We start from the raw sequence: 16,462 nt of genomic DNA, 5'->3' as shown, positions 1-16,462 counted from the left end.
CCGTGAACTGTCAGCCTGAGTTTTGCAATTACGTGATTGTTGCTCGAACCACCTGCCCTAACAATTTCTTAAGAGTCACTCTGGGTCTGGAAATGCTGAGATTGGCATATCTGTGATCTTTCCCTGAAAAGACGACAGTAGAGGGTACAGACTGTGAGCATCTCTAAGCCTGAAATCGGCCTCATCTGTGTTGCCTGATCACACTTAGACAAAGCTTTTCCAGCGGGGAGGAGAGTGTTCAGCAGAGCCATGTTAAGGGTGAACTCTGGTAAGTCAACATCCACCCACCTTGACATCCCCCCACCCTCCCAGGCCGCCTGCCAAATCCTTGAGCCCTCCTGTTAGAATTTCCTGGGAGCCTGAGAACTCATCCCATAAAACCAGTCTAATCTTAGCATCCTTTAAAGCATAAGGTGATGATGTCAGAGATGCAACAAACTAGTGAATAAAACAAGAAAGAAGCAGACTCAGAGAAGGAGAGAACCCACTAGTGGTAACCTGGGAGAAGGAGGGCAAGTGAGAGATACAAACTATTGGGTGTAAGATAGGCTACAAAGATGGATCGTACCATATTTTGTAGTAACTATAAATGGGGTGCATGGCAACCCACTCCAGTATTTTTGCCTAGAGAATCTCATGGACAGATGAGCCTGGCGAGTTATAGTCCAAGGGTTGCAAAGAGTTGGACACAACTGAAGTGACTCAGCACATGTCAATGTAGTATAACCTTTAAAAATTGTATAAAAATTTAAAAAATCAGTGCTATAAGAAATCATTTTAATGAATAAATCCCTATATCTCAAAAAAAAAAAAAAAAGATGATGGGATTTTCTGAAGCACTCACAAAGTTGTCTTACACAGAGCACTTAGAAATTTCTCTGTGGCCCCAAAATGAGTATTTGTTTCAAAAGCTTGTTGGAAATTGGGCAGATCCTGACACACTCCTTCCTTCCATGCTCCTACTTACTGCCCACTTCCGCTCACGGATTCCTCCCTTTCCCTGCCACCTGGCATCTCCCCTCACTCCCCTCCTGAAATTTGCTCCAGAGTGATCCTGTGACTCTTTTTTTGCCTAAGGTAATGCTGCCTCCTCAGCTTTATTTTTCTTTTTTCCTCTGACGCATTTAACATCCCACTTCTCGGAACTCTGTCTTCTCTGGTTTCGGGGACACTTGCTTGTTCCTCTCTGGTTTCATCTCCTATCCCTCCAGTGACTCCTGCAAGCTTCTGGGATGCCTTTTTTTTTTAAATTTTTTTTGCTTTTTGCTTTTCATCCTGTAACCATGACATTCCTCAGTATGTGACTTTGGCCCTTGACTCTGCTCTCATCTCCTCTGCTGACCTCATCCATCTCTTTGCCTTCAGCCATCACTTTCGTGCTGATGGCTCCAAAATCACCCTCTTCTGGGACCTCTTCCTAGGCTTTGCTCTCATACTTCTTCAGTGTCTCCACGGCATTTCTACTCTGTCGAAGGTGTGGAGGTAGCCATCTCCCTGCCTTCTCCAGCCCATTTCCCTTTCCCAACTTCTCTGTTTAGATCAGCAGTCTCTCAAGTGCAAAACCTTGGTCCCCTCTTTGAGCAAGGCCAGACAGGATGTGGCTCAGAGAGGACTGCTGAAGTCAGGTGGACACAAGGCCAAATCCCAGCTTGACCACGTGCTGCTGTGTGACTTCAGGAAGGCAACCTGACTTCTCTGTACTTTTTTCCACTTACCTGTAGATGGAGGGATAATGGTAGTTTCTTCCACACAGGGTTATTGGAAGGATGAGATGAGATTATGAACTTAACACGATGCCTGGGACAGGATAAGCTCAGAGGATTTCAGGGGCCCTGGTATTCCCTCTGCTGGGAGCACTGTTCCCCTCCTGTATGTTTCTGACTGACCCCTCCTCTGAGAGGTGGCCCTGAACCCCAGTTCCTTGGCTGACTTGGGTGCAGACTCCTCTGTCAGCCCTGGTCACCTCTGTTCTCATTGCTGGCTGTCCTGATCTTTCTGCCACTAGACCATGAGCTCCTTGAAGGCCAGGCTAGGAAAGGTGCACCCCCACGTCCACAGCACATGTGAATGCATAGCATCCACAGTGCCTGTGAACACATAGCACCTGTCAGGTGCTTACTTAGTAAATGCCCTCTGCAAATAAATGACATGCCTTGGAATAACAGAATACACTAAGTTTATCATCTATAGACCACACATGGTATGTTTATTAGCTCTCTGTAACTTCTGATCCTGAATTGAATTAAATAAACCTTAATGTCCTTTTAGCAGTTTACTGTTTTCTGAGCACTTGGTATAAGCTATCTTATTAGGACCTTACCATGTGGATGTGAGCTGGCCAGTTGAAGTGTTATCCCCATATTTGAATGAGAAAACAGAGGAACAGAAAAGTTGAGTGACTTCCCCAAGGTGAAACAAGAACTTTCAAGTAGTGTTTGGCCACTCTCTTGTGGATTTACCTATTCCCTGACTTTCTAGAAGAGTCAGAACTACCTGGATTTCTAGAGCACCAGGTACAAACCTCTGTAGGGCACTTACCACACTGTCTACATATTTTTTAAAAGGGTCAAATGGGTGAAAAATGGTATGGAGGTTTCTTGAAAAGACTAAAAAATAGATCTACCCCATGACCCAGAAATTCCATTCTTGGGTATATGGCTGAAGAAAAAAAAGAACACCAATTCAAAAAGATACTTGCACCTCAGTGTTTATAGTAGCATTATTTACAGTTGCCAAGGTATGGAAGCAATGTAAGTGTCCATCAACAGATGAATGGATGAAGAAGATGTGGTGTGTGCATACAGTGGAATACTACTCAGCCATAAAAACTGAAAATTTGCCATTTGCAGTAACATTTGTGGAGTTGGATGGCACTGTGCTAAGTGAAATAAGTCAGAGAAAGGCAAATGCTGATGATATCACTTACATGTGGACTCTAAAAAATACAACAAACTAGTGAAAAAAGCAAAGCAAACAGATGTAGAGAATAAGCTAGTGGTTACCAGTGTGGGGAGGGGCAGTATTTAAGGGTAGGGGGAAAAAGAGTTATGGGATTATGTGAAATCATGTGTGTGGAACTTTAAAAATTTATAAAACACTGCAGAATTTAAAGAATCTTTCATTCAATAAATAAAGAATAAATACAAAAAAAAAAAAAAAAAGAGGGAACCAGATGGTAAACATGTTACGCTTCGCAGGCCATATGGTTTCTGTCGCAGCTACTCAGCTCTGCCATTGTAGCTCCAAAGCAGCCATAAATAATGTGTTGGCGCAGGCTGTGGCTGTGTTCTAATAAAACTTTATTTACAGAAGCTGGGGGCTGGGCCCTGGTGTGCTGACCCCTGCTCAAAACACAGCTCCAAATTGGCAAACACACTTTCCTCTAGCTGGATTGTTTGGGGGGAATTTGCTTTGGCGCTACCACAAGAGCTTCAGTTAATGGTTGCTTTTCTTTTTCAGATCCTGCCTCGGAAAGAAGAGTGGGAGAGCAGGACTCGGCACCAGCTCAGGAAAAACCCACCTCCCCTGGCAGGGCTGCTGAGAGGAAGGCGAAGGATGACAGCCGGCAGGCGGCCAAGAGCACTCAGGACCTAAGCGATGTTTGCATGGATGAAGTGGGCATCCCACTCCGGGTACGAGTGTGGACCTGGAAGTGCTTCCTAGGCTTTGTCCGAAGCTGGTGACAGGTGTACACCCCTGAGTCCACGTGAACTCCCTCTGTGGGTGGCAGAGACCCCAAAAGGAGAATGCTCACCACTCTCGCCTCTTCAAGCCCACAGAGGGTGTGGAGCCTCTAAGAGCTGGGCAACAGCTTTTCCCAAGGCATATGTTAGCTGTTACTGAATCCAGGAGAACAGGGTTTTGTGGTGAGATGAATGTGGGGAGAAGCTGGTGGAACAATGGCAGAGTGGTTTCTGTGCAATAGAACAGAAAGGCTATTTATTTGTTGAGAGTCTGGGGCCCTATTTCCCCATCTCCTTTATCATCATTCTGTGGTCCAAGCTTAGAGAACCCTGGGCCGGGTGTGAGGCTCAGGGTCCCTGCTACAGTGGGTTCAGAAAGAAGTTCCCCTGGTGGAGAGGTAGGGGATAACCTCCTCATCCAGGGAGAGTAGGAAACTTGAGGGACTCACAGGGTGCATTCAGCTTGCAGGGCCTTGGACAGGGTGGTTCTCTTAGTAGCTCTGCCCCAACCCTCCCTGCCCTGCAGACCCACCAGCCTCCTGCAGGCCCTGCGCTCCCAGGGATGCCTCACTTTTGAAGCTGGATTGGGGTGAATCCCATCCCTCTCCATGTGCCTGCCTGGGGTGTGTTTCTCTGTGATTTCCGTTGAGCAAAGGACAGGTTTTTGTGTCCCTTGGGGAGAAGCTGATAGAAACAGCAGTGGACTAAACCTCAAAAGAACTGTTATGTGGGACTTCCCTGGTGTTCCAGTGGTTAAAACTCCACTGTACTTCCAATACAGGGGGCACAGGTTCAATCCCTGGTTGAGAAACAAAAGATTCCACATGCCATGCACCACAGCAAAAAAAAAAAAAAATGTTATGTGGTCCTAAGAAATAATAATAATACGTGGTAGGAAGACTTGTTACTAATAATGATTGCATCTTCCACTTCCAAATGCACTGTCTCATTTAAGGATGATTCACCATACAAGGTAGATAGTAATATCTTTCTCATTTTATAGATAAGGAAATGGGAACTAAGGAAGGATGACTTGCCCCGATTGCACAACTGAGCAGCCCCTTCCTTCTAACCCTGTGTTGGGTAGCCTTCCCGCTGACCATCTCACCCGCTCTGTGACCTCAGGCAGTCACTTTGACTTTCTTTATCACATTTTCTCATCTGTTAAGTGGAAGTGAAAGTATTTGATCTAACCACGTATCTGTCTCTTTCCTTGTTTTATTTTTATCTTAAAAAACTACCCAGCTTTGCGGTTAGGATGGAAATTCTCCGGCATTGGATGCTGTAAGGGATTATGTTTTGATGTATACATTCTATACCTGGCCCTATGCAGGTGGCTTAAATACACTTCTACAGAAGAGTTTAAATGAGAAATCACAAAGATGTATAGACTTACATGCATTTTGACTTGAGACCTTGTCATTTGCATTTTGCTTTTGTAATCCCAGAAGTTCTGAAATGTGCTGAGAGTCTCATTTTATTTTACTCTTTGTTTTTCTTCAGAACACCGAGAGATCAAAAGACTGGTACAAGACCATGTTTAAACAGATCCACAAGCTAAACAGAGGTACTGATTTTCATTTGTAGGAACTGTGCTGTGCCCATGTGTTGACTATTGCAGTGAGGACCTAAACTCACTTGGCTGGCAGACTGGGCCCTGCAGCTTGACCTCGTTAGGCCCTGACCTGCCTGAGCCCAGCCTTGCACCATCAAAACTGAGTGGGCAGGAGAACTCCTGTGCCTGCCTCACATGTGGGAGGAGCCGAGGGCAGCTCCCAGGCCCTCCCTCCCAGATGATGGGGATGCAGCAGGCTGAACGCAGCATCCTGCCTGTGCCCTTCAGTGTCTGCCTGCCTGGGCTGCGAGCAGCTTCCACTCCCACCCGCTTCTGGCTTTAGGTGACCCTCCCAGTGTCAGCCCATGACTGCCTTGTAGGCAGAGCGAGCTGAGAGGGCATGAACTGGGAGTTAAAAATGTTCTCATCTGGGTTTAGTTCCCCAAGCACTCAGGTGACCTTGGACCAATCGTGTACCCCTCTCTCTGTGCGTTGTCCCCTTTGCCTCCCTCTGAGGGAAGCTGCAAGGTCCAAATGAGGGCAGATTCTGCCTTGTGAAGTAGGATGCATGGTGCACCTGTATGGTGGTGTTAATATGAAAAATCAGCTTCCTCGGCTGGGAGCCAGCACTTGGCAGGTAGCCCCAAGAGACAGTCAAGAGCTGACACTACAAAACTGCTCAAGCTGGGGGAGTAGTGCTTCCTAATCAGGGGCCTGCCGGGCTGCCAGCAGGGGACCCAGCATGGTGGGAGAACCCCAGGTCAACGCTCCCAAACAGCTCCCATCCTCCTATGCTGCCGGTCAGCTGCTGGGCAGGGATGCAGCTGTGCCATGAGAAGGGTACCACTGCTCCGGTGGGCAGAGCATCCTGTCCTTCCCTGTGGCCAAATCCAGTCTGGCCGCCTGGCACAGATGACACATGAAGGCAAAGGAAAAGCCTCTGGTCAGGGTCTGGTCAGCCTGTGCTGCAGATAACTGGTCTCTCTGGTTAACTGTGGATGCCAGCTCGTGCATTCATTAGCTCCTGCAGTGTTCAGAACGAAACTGGGGGTGCCCCTCTTCAAACTGTTTTGTAAATATTGAGATGCTCAGTGTTTAGTGTTTCTGAGACAGGAGTAAATTCATTCTTTTTGAGGTAGATGAGCTCAGTCATGGTGGAGATGCTACGTGCTGGCTCTCAGATGATGCCCATTCTACTGGTCACTTGTAGAAGCCAGTGTCCATTTCCTCCAGCACTCTGTGTCTGTCTCACATTTAGACCCAGATTTGGTGACCCGAATACTGAGACACAGGTGCCTATGTGAAAAATATGTATTTCTGCTCCTCAGGCAGCATTGGTCTTCTCATATATTATAGCTTTTAACTCAGCCTAAATTACAGATTCTGAGCAAAACTACCTGCCCTAGGCAGAGAGGTGTTTGAAACATTAAGAATCCACTTATTTGCCCCGATTCTAATGTCTATGGCATGAGCTTTGATTTTTTAAACAAAAATCATTTGATGATAGTGTTTTCTTTACACACTGTTTATTAGCATATTTCATTTTTTTGCCTATAAAAAGTGAAAGTTTGAAGCTTTGTACTGAATTTCTCTTCCTTTTTGGAGCCTGTATATATTCTTTGTCTAAGAAGAGAAGTGATGTTGTGTCTTTAAAGGTGTCTCAGTAATTCAGGCAAAAGGACTGGATTTTTAAAAGCAGTTTGAGTTTCTTCCATCACTGGTGAAGCTTAGTATGTTCCAGAATTCAAGGAGCCTGAATTGTGTGTGGATTTCTGTTTGTTCATTCTCTCCATTTGTATTTTCCTCTATTCTCTCTCCCAAACCCTCTCCTCTCCCTAGACACTCCTGAAGAAAACCCTTATTTCCCTACGTACAAATTCCCTGAACTTCCTGAAATCCAGCAAAATTCTGAAGGTACCATGAACTTAGAGAGTATATCTAGCCTTAACTTAATTCTTATAGTTCCATTTTTAAGAATAAGATTTGGCTTTTAGATTTTGTTTTTTATAGTCATTTTTGGTTGGCAGAAGTTTTATTTCACTCATTTGCATGATGTGCCATATGAAAATAACCAAATCCTTTCTAATTCATTAATCTCTTTTCAAGTGTGATGCCGTGTGTGCTTTAATAACACTAAAATAGGTAATCGGTCATTTGAAAGAGTCAATTGGAGATTTGTCACTTCCTCCACTTGGTGGTGGATAGTTTCAAAATCCACTGCTTTTCTCTGCTACAGAGGACAATCCTTACACTCCTACCTACCAGTTTCCTGCATCTACTCCTAGTCCTAAATCTGAAGGTAATTAAAGGAAAATCACGTGCCTCTCTTTGTAGCAGTGCTGTTACTTTCTTTTTCACCTTGGGGTTCTTGCTGGTGGCTGAGAGCTGTCTCCCTATCATTTGCTTCCCTGTAAACATGTGTTTTGTGGTGTTCTCAAGTCCTCGCTAACTGTGTGACTGGAGTCTATCCAGATGGTATTTTAATCCTGTTCCCTTGAAGTTAACATGATTAATAGGGTAGCCAATGTGGCTTCGTTATAATGCTTTCAACACATGGGGCTCTGTGAAAAGCTGGCTGTGCCCAGCTACCCACGGCTTTGTATCTGGGGTGGTCACGTGGTGCTGGTGGCTGGGCAGTGACTCAGGGAAGCTGAGTCATTAGGGTTCATGGGCAAGGAGTTAGACGAGCCAGCGTCCGCGAGAGAAACATGACTGGGTTCCTGTGGGTGCAGCTTACTCTGCACTGGGCCGCTCTTGTCCTCGGTGTATCTCCAGGTATATTTCCTTGGTAGGGAATTCCCCAAGAGGTATCCAGGTATGGGATTCTGTCATGGTGGGAGATGATATCCCTTGAAAAATAATAAGGGTTTTGGCCAAGCTAGAAACCTTTTCATGGAAGAGCTGGCTAGGAATTTGGACCTGCTAGGGGAGAATGGCCACACTTGTATCTGGAAAATATTCTTTTCTGGAGTATATAGTCTAAGTGTCAAAGAAGGTGCTGAAAGGTGAGTGAAGGGCAACATTCGGAGAATTAATTCTGGTCTCAAGGATTGTCTACTTTTCAGATGAGTGACGCAGAAAAGGGGGAGTAGGTGGGGTAGGCAGGAAGCACTTTGACTGTGTTCTCTTCTAGGATAAGATGTTGAATGCTCTGAACTTCATCCAGTCAAGTAGTTACTGAGCACTTGTGTGTGCCAGACACTGTCCTGGGAACTGAGGATAGTGCCATGAATAAGATATGTCATCTGTCTTCCAAAGTTCACATCAGGCAGGGAATTAGACAAGGCTGCTTCATGGTACTAGGTCCAGCGTAGTGGCAGTTGCAAGAGCACGTGTCCAGAAGGCCACAGAAAACCTTGCTGGCACACAGTAGGTCCTGAGTACCTGCCTGGAGAATGTTGGTGAGTGAAGGCTTTGGACCACAGATTCTGAGTTCTTTCCTAAGGGTGAAGCCCAATGCCGCCCCTCTTCAGTTCATCTCTGTTCTAATTAGCTCAGCTTATCACCCTGCTCAACCCTTCTCATCTTTGGTGAAGTCGTGTGTTCTGTCACTCACCAGACTTTTATTGATCACTTCATGCCCATGAGAAGATGTGCTGAGCTGTATTAGATAACAATTTTAGTTAAAATATTATATTCCATTTTCCGTCTCCCTGTGGTGTGCCCATCAGTGGTTTCTAACACTTTCACCCCTGGGGGGCCTATTTCGAACAAAAAGAAAAATCTGCCAAAGGAATCAATACTTAAAAAATTTAAAGCTGATGATTTCATTGTAATCAGTGACTTCCTTATTTTCAGCAAGAGTCTCTGGTGTGGGGTAACCTAGTCTTTTGCTTTGGGGTGCTGATTCTAGCGAAAATATTGCTTCAGAAACAGTGGGCTGAACAGGATGAGTGGGAAATTTTTTTAGGGTACTTTTAATCAACTGCAGTTTTTGATTTTTGCTTTTTTGGACATGAGACCCCAACCCTCTCATAAGATAGGATTCCTTTCTAGGGAAGATGACCAGCACACAACATGCCTGAAGGTACAGAATCCCATAGGCACGGGCAGAGGAAAGCCACCTGGAGGAGGCCTGTGGAAAACAGTGACTCCCATTGGCCTGGAAGAATGCCTTAGCTTGTCGCAGGCAGTGCCAGCAGTGTCCAGTAAGCCTGGCTGTTGAGCTGCAGGCAGGCTTTTGCCTTCTAGCCTCACACCAGAGCTGCCATGTCATCAACTGCCATACCTAGCAACCCTGGCTGACAGTGACATCTGTTTGGTAGTTCACGTCAAGTTGGGTACAAGAGAGAGAGTGAGGCTTATTTTACCATGAGGTATAAACAGGGATGACATGATAACTTTTCACTTATAATTTATGAAGCAGACCTTACTAGTTTTATTTTCAAAGACCCACAAGGAAGAAATCGTCTTAAAGAATAAAGAGGAAAAAATTAGGTTGGATGTAAAAGATTCATAATAACCAAGATGATTAGACTTTAACACAAGTTTCTAAGAAGTCTTCTTGCCTGGAGGTTTTTTTAAAAACAGGGTTGGTTCTGTCTTGCCCCCGCTCTTGCCTGGAAGACAGAGCCAGACATAGATCATGAAGTGAAGTGAAGTGAAGTCACTCAGTCGTGTCTGACTCTTAGTGACCCCATGGACTGCAGCCCACTAGGCTCCTCCGTCCATGGGACTTTCCAGGCAAGAGTACTGGAGTGGAGTGCCATTGCCTTCTCCAACGTTTGAGCTAGCTCACTGTAAAGCATTGTTATTTTCATTTTAATTTTTTGTTGAGTAATGAGAGAGCCTCTGGTTTGTGGTTTTGATATCTGTGAGTTTCAGCAGGTCCTCCTCAGCCCTGTGCTGCCAGTCAGTGGCCCTGGGCTCTGCACACCTTTCTTAATATGGGAAGGATTTATACCTCTCAAAGAAGGGTGTTAAAGACAGATTAGCACCTAACTGAGGTGGCACTAGTGGTAAAGAACCTGATTGCCAATGCTGAAGACAACGGGTTTGATCCCTGGACTGGGAAGATCCCCTGGAGAAGGGAATGGCAACCCACTCCAGTATTCTTGCCTGGAGAATCCAATGGATAGAGGTGCGTGATGGGCCACAGTCCATGGCGTCACAAAGAGTCAACACGACTGAAGCGACTTAGCACGCACAGAGCCTAACCAAGGCAGGCTCTGCCCATGGATTTTAATGAGCATTGAAATTGAAAGTTGCTCGGTCCTGTCCAATTCTTTGTCACCTCATGGACTATATACTCTATGGAATTCTCCAGGCCAGAATACTGGAATGGGTAGCCTTTCCCTTCTCCAGGGGCTCTTCCCAACCCAGGGTTCGAACCCAGGTCTCCTGCTTTGCAGGCGAATTCTTTACCAGCTGAGCCACAAAGGCAGCCTTTTTAAGTGAGCATTTAAAAAATAGATTTACTGAGGAATGTGAGCTGTCATTCTGAGTCTGTTCCCTGAGGGAAGAAGACTGCTGTCGCTTTTTTTTTTTGTTTTGTTTGAATGCAGAATTTGGAACTAGAATTATTTGCAATAAACCTATCAAAACCTAACCTAAGGGCTACTGCTTTTTTTCTAAATTCTAGTTGATTATACAGTATAAAAGACATTTCTAAATGTCTCAAAGCTGATTCTCCAAAATAGTAAAGGACTATGTGAAAGTTTATGTCAAGCTTAGCCACGTCCCTTTTTCCCTCAAGCTAGGGTGAAAAAGTAAACTTCTGGCTGGACTTTTCAGAAGATAAGTAGAATTATCATGTCTTAGTCAATGAGATTTAAAATGTACTTTTAAAAAGCCATAAATCCCTACAAGGAGCAATCACTTGTAATCATTTTCTAATCTTTTAGACCACTCAATGGGAAAGGAGCAATGTTACATCTGATTATTCTTTATTTCAAGGGGTGGCTGGGAGGGATTGAGGCTAGGAAATTTGGGAAGAGTAGAATGAATTCAGGAGACTTATTTCTTATAATTTCTCTATAATACCCTGGTCCCTAGAAAGCTTACAAAAATAAAAATAATTTACCAGAAATCCTTTGGGAATAACCCTGAAGTAAGGCTAATAAGCAAATGAGTTTTACTTCCCTTTACTTTTAAACCTTCACCTGACCCTCTCTCCCCTGCCTACGAGCTACTTGTCTATGAATTACCTACCATCCAGTCTCTCCCTTAAAGGGCTTCCCAGGTGGCTTAGTAGTAAAGAATCTGCCTACCAGTGTATGAGATGCAAAGGGCCTGGATTCAGTCTCTGGGTAGGGAAATTCCCCAGAGAAGGAAATGGCAACCTACTCCAGTATTCTTGCCTGGAGAATCCCATGGACAGAGGAGCCTGGTAGACTACAGTCCATGCGGTCACAAAGAGAGTCCACGGGGTCACCAAGAGTGGGAGGATATGACTAAGTGACTGAGCATGCAGCATGCACTTTCTCTTAAAGGCACGTGTCCTTTCCTAGCATCTGAGATGCTACTAGGTCTTTTGATTGTGAGAGCGGAGAGAGGGAATGTTGACAGAGACCAGAGCCAACAGTACCCACTGTTGCACCCAGACCATGGAGGGTCTGCTAGACTGAGTCTTTGGACATTCTGCCCACATTTTCCTTCTGAAGCAGGAACCACAGGAACATGCTGTAGAGAAACCACTTCAGAAGCCCTGCCACTGCCTCCTGCTTTAGGAAACAGCAGTGTGGTGGCCAGCACCTCTGCATCTCACATTCATAATCCTATTAATAACAATAATAACACAACCACCTGCAGTAACTGCTGCCACTGCCATTTATTGAGGTCTGCCCTGGCTCGCACTGTAAAAGAATCTGCCTGCACTGTGGGAGATCTGGGTTCAATCCCTGGGTTGGGGAGATCCCTTGGAGAAGGCAATGGCAACCCACTCTAGTAGTCTTGCCTGGAGAATCCCCATTGACAGAGAAGCCTGGCAGGCTACAGTCCTTGGGGTCGCAAAGAGTTGGATATGACTGAGCAACTAACACTTCTGTTTTCACTTACTGAACACAAGGCTGCATGCTGGCTGCATCACAGTTGTTATCTCATATTCATCCTCCCAGCAGCCCCATGAGGTAAGTCCTCATTTTTGTGAGGGCGTGAGGCTCAGAAAGGTTAATTAATTTGTGAAAGATCACACAGCAAGTGGCAGAGTGAGGAATCCAACCCAGGTCTCTGGGGCCCCCCAGTCATGGATGTTTATTTACTCTGCTGATTCCTTTCCCTTTCCTGTTGCACTGTGTATTCTTGGCTGTTCCCTTTGCCCGGGCTCTTTGATGCCTAACTCAGGCATCCAACTGGCCTGCTTCTGAGTCAGTCATGCTCCACTTGGCTGAGCCAGCAACTCCAGGGGTGGTGTCTGGGAATATGAGATTAGGAGAGCTCCCCGAGTGATTTGGCACGTGGTCAGGACTGGGGACCACTGCAGTGGAGGAGTACCCCCTTCCCCTTTTCCATCCTCCACAAAAAGAAGCAGATCCTCGCCAGTGTAGTTTTGGGTACTTGAATACAGAATGAGAGTGGGGAATACAGGTTGAAAACAACTAGCCTGTCTGCTCTGAACATAGCCAGATGATGTTGGCTTTCTTGACATGCTTCATGTCAAGAAGATGGGAGATATTTTCACATGATGCCTCCAGGTCAGCAAAACCAAGTAACTGGAGTGTTACCATGTGGTCCAGGGCCAGTGAGAACCCGCCTGACCGTGTCAGGGTGAGGGCTGTCATACCAGCCAAGGCTGAAGCCCCAGAGACCAGCGCTTTCCCCTTGCTTGTGGATGCGTTTTCAGGCCGTCTGGCTGATGGTGCTCACTGCCATCTCCTGGTGAAGTGACTGCAGACCCCACCTCAAGGCATCCTCAGGTTGTGGGGACGTGTCACGTCATAGTCGTCCATCTCACTGACCTTCTTCCCATTCCTAGATGAGGATGCGTTCCGGCAAGGATTTAGGAGGCTTATTTTCTTAGGCATGTCTATATCTGAGTTAAAATAATCCTCCACTGGCCTTTCAGGATTTCTTAGGATAGCCTTATTTTGCTTGAGTTCAAGCAAATGGTTCTGCTGTGAGGCTGGCTGGCCGGGATCCTCTGCCCAAGCTCCAGCGAGTACTGCCCAGAGGAGGGGCTGAGTGCTCGCAGCGGTCACCTTTGCTCCCCTAACTAGAGCTGCCCAGAAGGCTTCCGCCGAGCAAGTGTGGAAGGCTGACCTGCGAGCTAGTGGAGCGAGGTTAGCCGTTAGTCCCTTTCCATCTTCAAGGGAGGAACAAACACCTTAGGAGATGAGGCCGGTGAGTCGTCATCTGGCCCTCTGGCCCTCCCAGACTCCTGCCCTGTCCACTCCTGTCCTGTTCCACTTTATTCTCTTTACTCCTTCGCATTCAATTTTTTTTTTCTAAGTTTGTCTTCTGTAGCTACTCTACATCCTATATTGATCTTTTTGTTTTTTGTCCTTTTTCATTATTTAGAATTTGATTGTGTCTAACCAGAACTTGGGTCTTCCCAGGTGGTGCTAGTGGTAAAGAACTTGCCTGCCAATGCAGGAGATGTAAGAGACGCGGGTTTGATCCCTGGTTAGGAAGCTCCTCCGGAGGAGGACATGGCAACCCACTCCAGTGTTCTTGCCTGGAGAACCTCATGGACAGAGGAGCCTGGCGGGCTACAGTCCATAAGGTCGAAAAGTCAGACACGACTGAAGTCACTTAGCACGCTCACATGCAGTCGGAGATAGACAGCTTTGGGGCTCTTTCCCAAGCCCCCTGGACTCTTCCTGACCATCCTGCCCCACTCCTCGTTTTTCTTATTCTTCCTCCCCAATCCCACCCAGACTGTATATCTGCCTCTGTATATGCTTTTCTTTGACCATTTTTGTTTGTTGGATGGGTGCGTTGTGTCTATCTTGACCCTTTTCTCCTTCCTCTTAAGTGTGTGGGGTAAAGCGGGAAAAAGAATTAACTTGAGCTGTGGGAAAAGATTGAGTTAAAAATGAACCACTGATAATTGGGAAAGTGATTTTAAGTTTAAAGCCTAACAAATGCATAAAATTGAAATTTAATTGATATAGGTAAGCAGTTATGCAAATAGTGCTTTTTGCCCATCATCTCATTTTGGTCAATTACATACTTTTTTTAATAGAACAACCAGCATTTTCTCCAGTGTCTTTAACAGTATTATAAATTCTTAAAAAAAAAAATAGGAAATCTTTTTTAGTCTATTTAAAGTACTGTGGTTGAAAAGACAATTATGTGCCTCCTGGCAGTTTTCGGAGAGTAGCTATTCCCAAATAGAGCCTCCAAGGACAATTGCCAAAGCCCAGAGGAAAATCATTGGTGCGTAAACATTTCAGCCCAGCAGGGGTCTCCCAGCAGGAGTTGTTCACACCCAGTACATATTGCTTAGGGTTAGAGTTTTCTGGAAGTCCCTGGCACAGGAAGTTCTGGTGTCGCTGCCAAGATTTGATGTTTGCTGCTTGGGGCTCTAGGGGACACAGCGTGTGGCTCCACCACATCAGGAATCACAAGATCCAGCTCCACTGAGCCCACTGGGACTTTCTTTGAAAGGACTCTTGGAGAAATAATGAAAGCAGGATTTCATGCGTAGACAATGTCGGTGTTCATAGACAACTGGAGAAACATTTCGTTTGGTTAAACACACACACATTTGGCTGGCTCGGGTGTATAGAAATGCAGAAGGTGAGCCTTACACCCAGTTGCATCCCCATCTGTCCCTAGGCATAGACGGTAGCCTGCCAGGAGAAGGTACAAGAAGCAGCAAGTGGAAGATGTAGCAAGAGTGACTCAGTTTTACCCATTTCCCTAGAGAAGAGCAGGAAGAAAGCTAGAAGGGTGGTGGGGCAACTCAAAAAACTTGCTTAAGTGTCGCCAGGGACGGGGTGATGTGGAAAATATAAGAGCAAAGGCCTCCAGGGCTAGAAGTCATCCAGGCCAGGACTGCAGTGTGTGACTTTCACAGCACCCTCCCCTGCCTCCTCCCCCAAAAACAGTCTATTCTGTTAGAGTGGAATAGCTACAGTTCTCCTTGCGATCGGGCAGATGAGGCTGGGCTGAAGGTTACACCAGAGTCTGATCATCATCTCAGGGCTGAGGAGCGGCAGAGGTAGGGAAGTGGGGTTGGAAAGACCTGAATGCATTCTTGCTTTGTCTTCCACACTGTGCTAGGGGCAAATTTTCCTAACCTCCCTGGGCCCTAATTTCCTTGTCTCTGAGATATATACTTACATACCTCCAGGAGTTTTTCCAAGGGTTGAGTGAGGCAATATTAGTAAATGACCAGTTAGGCACTTAATAATAGGAACAGCTATTATTTTTATTCGTAAACATACGTAAAGTTTTCTTTCATTAGATTTGCAAGAAAAACAAAAATTTGAGGAATAAATTATGCATCCCCTGGCTCTAGTCCAAATTACTAATGTTCAGATGAATCTGGGCAACTTGAGTTTGTCCACTTAAAAGTCAACGAACTGAAATCCACATGTCAGAGGTGGATCCCACCTCTGGGAAAATGAAAAGCTTGTTCATGGAGATGCCCCTGCCGTGTGCTAGCTTGAGTTGGAGGAGATTTATTTTTCCGCTTACACCAGATAAAGAAATTCCTTTAAGAATGTTCAGGCATTCAAACTTCTCTCTTGTGTTCACCCCCTTCCACCCCTCTTCTTTCCTACTTCTTTTTCTGGCCTTGTGTGCGACTTGTGGGATTTTAGTTACCTGGCCAGGCATTGAACCCGGGGCCTTGGCAATGAGAGCACTTGAGTCCTAACTACTGGACCACCAAGGAAGTCCCCTTCCTCCGTATTCAAACTTTCAAAATACACAGGTTAACTCCCCCAGCCATGCTGTTTTTTGTTTTGTTTTGTTTTCCATCTCAGAACTATTTCTCATTTTCTTTTAACAAGTGTTCTAGAATTCCACATTAGAAAGCTCTAGGGAGCAAAAATCTTTAAAAAGCCGAGAATTAAAAAAAAAGAAAGAAAAAAAGAACCTTGAATATTTAAGTGCTGTTTTTCCCCCATGAAAACTCTGCTTTTACCTTTAGAACCAGTAATAGTTATAAATTAACCCTCACCTTACCATCTGCTGCTAGGTTGTAATTTCTCCATGATTCAAAGAGAGACAGGGTTTTGAGCTAGAATGCGAGGCTGGATTTTAAACAATACATACATTGGTTCCTAACTAAGCTAATTTCTTATTTGGCAGGCACCATTTTTCCAATCAAATCACT

The 16,462-nt window shown here is 45.5% G+C and overlaps 1 protein-coding gene across 5 annotated transcripts in view; it reads left to right on the top strand.

Moving 5' to 3' along the window:
• The window catches only part of SORBS1 (sorbin and SH3 domain containing 1), a 232,300-nt gene that overhangs the window by 152,831 nt on the left and 63,007 nt on the right, over positions 1-16,462 (top strand). For all 5 annotated transcript variants that reach the window (XM_061162242.1, XM_061162241.1, XM_061162244.1 and 2 more), the window contains 2 exons: positions 3,460-3,632; positions 5,187-5,250. In XM_061162242.1, coding sequence (XP_061018225.1) covers positions 3,460-3,632; positions 5,187-5,250 — 237 coding nt within the window. The remainder of the gene's footprint in view (positions 1-3,459; positions 3,633-5,186; positions 5,251-16,462) is intronic.

Source organism: Dama dama, chromosome 15 (assembly GCF_033118175.1).
Source record: "Dama dama isolate Ldn47 chromosome 15, ASM3311817v1, whole genome shotgun sequence".
Classification (NCBI taxonomy): Eukaryota; Metazoa; Chordata; class Mammalia; order Artiodactyla; family Cervidae; genus Dama; species Dama dama.
This window is presented reverse-complemented; position numbering and strand designations above follow the sequence as displayed.